A 6,269-nucleotide genomic window follows, 5' to 3' on the forward strand; every position below is an offset into this window, starting at 1 on the left:
AATTGAGCAAGATTGTATTATTTTCCCTGTATTTTCTTCTGTTAATTCTGAAAAACTGAATCAAGTAAGTAAATTTGAGTAAATTGGCTTGAGTACAGATTAAACAGTATATATATTCAATTGCTTATAGAAATGATTAGGAAATTCTAAATTAAATACCAACAGATATATACGTTTAATTAAATGGTGGTATCTGTTACATATTTTTGAGTATCTTCTATGTATCAGAGAGTATTAGGTGCTAAGGAATATAGTGACAGAAAACAGACATCCTTATAGTACTTACCATCTAAAAGGGAATGTAGTTATTAAATAATCACACATGAATGTGAAATAATAAGTTGTGAAATGTACCTTGGAGGACAAAGTTAGGGTGCTGTAAGAGAGTGTAATGAGAGGGCTGGGGAACTGGGGAAGTTTTCTCTTTGGAAAGTTGATTCCTTGAGAACAAATTGATTCCTCAAGTTGATTCCTTGAGAACAGTAGGAGTTAGACTTCTAGAGAGTAGGGAGAGGAACATTTCAGGTGGAGGGGACCCTGTTTTGGAAGGTTCTGAAGTGGGAAAAATCTTGACAAATTCAGAGAGCCGAAGGAAGGCAAAGTTTTTGCTGTATTGTAGTTTCAGGGGATTGGGGTATAGAAAAAGATGAGAACTGACAAGTAGGCAAGGCCAATCTAAAGGTCCTTATGTACTTACCAAGGAGGTTAATGCAGTTACTCTCAGTACAGTAGGGGCCTCTCTCAGGGGCGTTGACATCAGCTGTTTTACATTTTTAAAAGATTACTTAGAGGCAAAAGATGAGAATGGTTTAGAAATATGTACGATGTAACAGTGAAGATGGAGAGAAGTGAATGGATTTGAGATTTCTTTACAAGTAGAATCTTTAGGTCAGACAAAGAATTGCACGCTATTAAGGAAGACTCTAAATTTTCTGGTTTGAGTGACTCAGTAGACATAGATGCCTTTTACAGACTTGGGAAAGATAAAAGGAAGAGTAGACTTTGGGTTATATTTTAAAATCCTTTATGGCATTGGTTTCAGTCACCCTGACTTTTGTTATTTGTTATCTACCAAATAACAGTACAATCTAGGGTTAAGTACTGGTTTAGGGTTTAGAATGTAAGGAAAATATTTCTTGGCTTACATGGTAATTCAGGGTAAAAATGATAATAAAGGAAAGTCTATGAAGTATTTAAAGCATTTCCTCTTATGAAGTAAACTACCACTTAAAGATCACAATGCTCATTTTATTTTACCTGTGTTTTACTCTAGCCGTGTAGGACGCTCTAAACAAGCAGCTACTAAAGAAAATGACTCAAGTGAAGAAATAGATGTGTTTCAGGGTAGCTCTCCTGTTAATGATGAAAATCCACAGGAAGAAACAGAAGAAGAGGAAGTCTCTACAGTAAATGTATGTGTTTTTTAAAGTGCCATGTGTGATAGTATGGAATGTATTCAATAGAATTAGAGTTGATAAGTGGTCAGATTCTTTTAGCACTTGCCGTTACTTAATAATTCTGAATATATATGTATTTTTTCATTTGTTTGTAGTGTGTTCATCTATCAGCTTAGATTGTGGAGAAAATATCATTTATGAAAACCTGAAACCAAGTGAGAATAATAGACGTAGCCTAGTGAGAGTGTAAATGTCCAGTGTACAACTGAATACAGAGAATAGCAAGTGATAGTCTCAGGATGACACCGCATGCACTTAAGTTTTCCCAGTATCTGTTATATATACTCTTGGTAATATTTCGTATACATTTTTTGTTTCAGTTTCTCAGTAGCAACTAGAAGTTAGTCAGTCATGTAGAATAAAGTCATGTCTTCAAATAAAATTAGCGTTTGGGATTCATAAAAATTGGCAATAGACCTTTCTTTCACAAAAGTAGGAATGTGATGCCTCCTAAGATACTTTTTAAAATAATGAATGACTTTGCCTGTCACATCTCCGATTTTTCTCTTTGGAAGAAATATAATTGATGCATCTAAGTAAGAGCTGTGTATTGCTAATATTCATGCTGAATCTGTGGATCAGCTTAGTTAGTTTCAGTTTTTTGTTTGAGAAACGTGTGTCCTGTGATCAAGCCCCAGAGTTGACCCCTGCCTCTCTGTCTTATTTAATATAATCAGCACCTCTGTCTGCATCAGGATTCATTTATCTGAATTAGTTGAAGACCAGAGGAAAAAAATATGTTGAATTTTGGTCTCAAACTAGTTTGGCTTGTAAAGGGTTTTTATGGGGGGAAGATATAAAAATAAGGCTCATGAGTACATAGTAACTGATGGCTTCATTAAAGGAAAACTAAACTATAAGTTTATGTTCCTCTTGATAATACTAAACTTATTTTATCTGAAATTTTATGCTTTCATTAGTACTTGCCACATTTTTTATATGTTTTTGATAGTTATGATCCAAACTCAATAGGTAGTTTCTGAGAAAGGTAGCTATAAGCCTAAATTCATACCCTTTACTACAGACACATAAATAACAAGGTGATATTTGTCATTGTTTTTTGCTGTTGACATTGACTTCTGTTCATTTCTCTTTAAAATTATTAAACAGAAAAGTAAAATATTTTCTCTTTTGCTAATCCTGGGAAAGGCTGTTTATGAGCATTCATGTATGTGATGCTAAGACAGAAAGTTAATGTAGGAGAAAGATTTTAAGAAAGGACTATCAGGGACATGTTAAGAATAATAATTGGTTATAAAACAATGGTAATTACACCCGTTGATGTTTCTTTCAAGGTGCGGCGGCGAGGTTCTAAAAGAGAAAGGCGATGAACAGATGCCGTTAATAACTTTCTGTGTGAGAGCTTTGAAAAAAATGGTTGTCAAGCTTCAGGCTGAGTAAAGCCTTTGATGCACAAAATGGGACTGCTGAAGAGTGGACAGTTGGACCTTACTCTGATGACCTCATGTGTCTGTGGTCACACACTTTAGCCATGCGCATGGTGACAACATTGACTATGGAGTCTGTGAAAGAGTCTAATGTGTGATGGCTATGTAGACATAAACTAAAGAAGAAACTTGTAAATATGTTTTTCTTTCTTTTTTTTTTTTTAAATGTTTCTGACTTCTAAAGTGCTTGTATAGCTTTTATCTGCGGCTTTAAACTGACAGTGCCCAGCTGTTTATTGGATCTATTGATTTGAAAAGAGTTCTTTAGGATAGATCTTAAGCAGTAATCTGTCAGTGTTTGTATTTGTATTCTCTGCAATTTACTGTGAAAAAAATTTTTTTTCAACAAATGGTGTCATTTTCTTGATGTCACTGTTTGTTGGAGCGTTGAAATGCTCTCTTTCCCGTACGTCTCTTAGCTGGTGTTTACTCCCAGGCATCCTTAATCTGCAGAGGTGCTAAGTGGTCTGCCATCACACCTGAATCATGCCTCTGATGGGAGGACGCCACACAAATGGTGAAACAGTCCTGAAGTTGTTTGATTATTTTACACCTCAGTATTGGTCCCAGAATTTTCTGGCCTGTCATGGCAATGAAAATTTTAAAAAGAGAGAGATTTAAAATATTTTAATTTTAAAGAGTGTGTTATTAAAATAATGTACTGAATTCTTTATCCCGTTTTATCATCCCTTTTCAGTTTTTATTAATCTACTGTATCAATAAAATTCTGTAATTTGTATTAGTTTCTGATAGTCTAGAATGTTATTGTGTATAGATACTTCCTCTTGAACGTTATGTTCAGAAAATGCAAATTATTACACTATAATATAAAATCTGATATATACACATTAGAAATGTTTCGGTTCTCCATAACAGTGTAAAGTTAATCAGAAAGAAAAAAATTTTATTGATGCAGTGTGTCTTTATAAAGCTGTTCTTGAAAGCAAGTGTTTTGTATTTTATAGTGAGTTGCATGTTTATGAAAAAGTGCTGAAAATGGGATGTGCTCTTTTCTGTAAATTCATATTTAGCCATAGTATATGATAGATTGCCCCATAACATAGTTTTTCATCAAGAGTTTATTATTGTACTTTATTTTGGAGCCAAAAATTGTTTTTTGGGGGGAGGGGCAGGGTGGGAGTGATATATCCAACTGTATGAGCTACTGTAGGTACCACAGTCTTATGAACTTTGAATGAAATTCCACTTGTCCAGATTGAGAGAAGTGGAAATTTATTTGGGTTTAGAGCATATCTTTCTTCTTTTCTTTGTTGTAATCTACAAAATATAGAAACAAAGGCAGTATCCTTTATACAGTTTTATGAACTGTATTTTCAACCAAAACATATAGGGTATGACTTAATGCTTACCTACATTCATTTTAGTATTTCAGGTGCTGTTCTTTCATTTTTTTCATGGTTACCATCAGAAAAGAAAATCATATTCTAACTTATTTATCACAGTGAATAATGGAGCATTTTCATTTAAATATACCATTATGTTTAAGGTATATTTCCAAGATTGGTTATAATAGATGGGGAATATAATAAAGAAACTACTATTTTGGAAAATGAGGTTTACTATTTTCCGGTGTATACTCACAATTGATGTGATTATTTTTCTTTTAAAAATTTCTTCATGTTTATGAAAGGGCCTTTTATTTAAAAAAAAAAGTTTTGAATTGTGTCTTAATCTCTCAATATTTAACTATTCTTCATTTACAACAGTACTGACACCAGTGATAATGGGAGGCTGCTGTGTATCAAGGCAGCTAATGTTGGACCAATATACAGCTGGTTTTTAAACGTGTCATTAGCTCAATTCTCCCAAACACGCTATTTCTATTTCAGCAGTACAAAGGCATGTTTTTAAATCTATAAAATAAAGAATAAGGGATAGCTTTGTATTTTTGTCTTTGACTAAATTGCACCAGAAATGTTTATGGAAGTATATCCTTAAGACCATTTTATAAAACATAATGAAAAAATGATTGTGGAGGATTTTTATTTGCATGATCATAGTTAACCAAATTTCATTGCACATTTAATTCTGTATATTAGTTCACACAAAATGCTCATTGTAGATTTTGTTCAATGCCAATGAGTCTGTGATTTTATAACTTGTCTGTTCACTTTTTGGGAGGATTACAATGTAAATTTTCCATTTTTCTGTAGAAAAATAGGTGCAATAATGATCAAAGTTTTGATGTCCTGAGTAATCTTAGGGGATTATCTTATTATTATGTTTAAACTTAACATTTCATGTACTAACATTTGGAGAGCCACATACTATAACTAAAGTAAAATTAAGTATGTGTAAAACATTAATTGCTAACAGTGGTTAGCAAACTCTTCAGTGATAATGTTCATTTTGAAAATATGTACTGTATAAAATTAAGAAAATATTTAACTCATTGTAACAAGTTCCACTATGAAAATCTTACGATTCTTCAGTGAGGTTATCTTGCTGCACTCTGTAGCAAATCCGTTTAATCTACATTATAATAAAATTTCTTGCTGCAGTGCAACAGGAAGCTTTTTCAGTGATCTCCACTGTATATGTAAATTACAAATGTGGCTGTACAACTTGTTCTAGGCATTAAAGGTTAAATTACATTCTGTATTTTCTTACAACTTGTTAAGTTTGATTTTTAAGATTTCCTTTTGCCCACTTAAAGAATGTCAGGAATTTAAGAATTTGTTTAACTTAGGCATATGTCCCCTACCATATAGTATTATGTCACCATAATGAGCAATTGGTATTTAGGTAGATAACCAATTTTCAGACACATTTTTCGATTTTCTGTGAAGTTGAATAAACATGGAAGCTAATATATAATTGTATTATTTTATTTATGTGAATCTATATACATTTATATTTAAATGTTTACTAAGTGGAGGAGGTCATATTTTAATGATTTTTACTTTTGGAGCCTTTGGTTCATGAAGAGAAAAGTGTATTTCCTAGTAACATTTTTCAAACTTTTTGTTTGAACTTCTCATGCAAAATCTTGGCCGACAGAGATTTACTAAGTATTACGTAAATGATTGCATAACTGAAGAAAAGAAATGTATCAACTTCAAAAGTAAGCACTAAGAAATGTTGTGGCAGTTTTGTTAATGTGTTCAGCAAATATTTATTGAATTCCTACTATGTGCTAGGCTGGCTACAGAGGACAAGTGTGATCAGGATAGTGAGTCTCTGCCCTTGCGGAGCTCACGTCCTCCACAGAGAGGTGGGGGAATAAGGAGAACAACAAGCAGTATTTAATATCATATCATATGGTAGAAAGTGTGGAGATTAGAAAAGGACAGATTGGATAGAGAGTAGAAATGATTGGAGGAGAACCTGTTTTATACACTTG

General features: G+C 33.0%; 1 protein-coding gene across 4 annotated transcripts in view; it reads left to right on the plus strand.

Moving 5' to 3' along the window:
- PDS5B (PDS5 cohesin associated factor B) overlaps positions 1 to 5,740 on the plus strand; it is a 116,533-nt gene extending 110,793 nt beyond the window's left edge. For all 4 annotated transcript variants that reach the window (XM_010835933.1, XM_010835931.1, XM_010835934.1 and 1 more), the window contains 2 exons: positions 1,274 to 1,412; positions 2,753 to 5,740. In XM_010835933.1, the coding sequence (XP_010834235.1) occupies positions 1,274 to 1,412; positions 2,753 to 2,788 (175 nt within the window). In that variant the 3' untranslated portion in view covers positions 2,789 to 5,740. The remainder of the gene's footprint in view (positions 1 to 1,273; positions 1,413 to 2,752) is intronic.
- Positions 5,741 to 6,269: the final 529 nt, after the last annotated feature.

The sequence above is a fragment of the Bison bison genome, unplaced genomic scaffold (assembly GCF_000754665.1).
Source record: "Bison bison bison isolate TAMUID 2011002044 unplaced genomic scaffold, Bison_UMD1.0 scf7180017864056, whole genome shotgun sequence".
Taxonomy (NCBI): domain Eukaryota; kingdom Metazoa; phylum Chordata; class Mammalia; order Artiodactyla; family Bovidae; genus Bison; species Bison bison.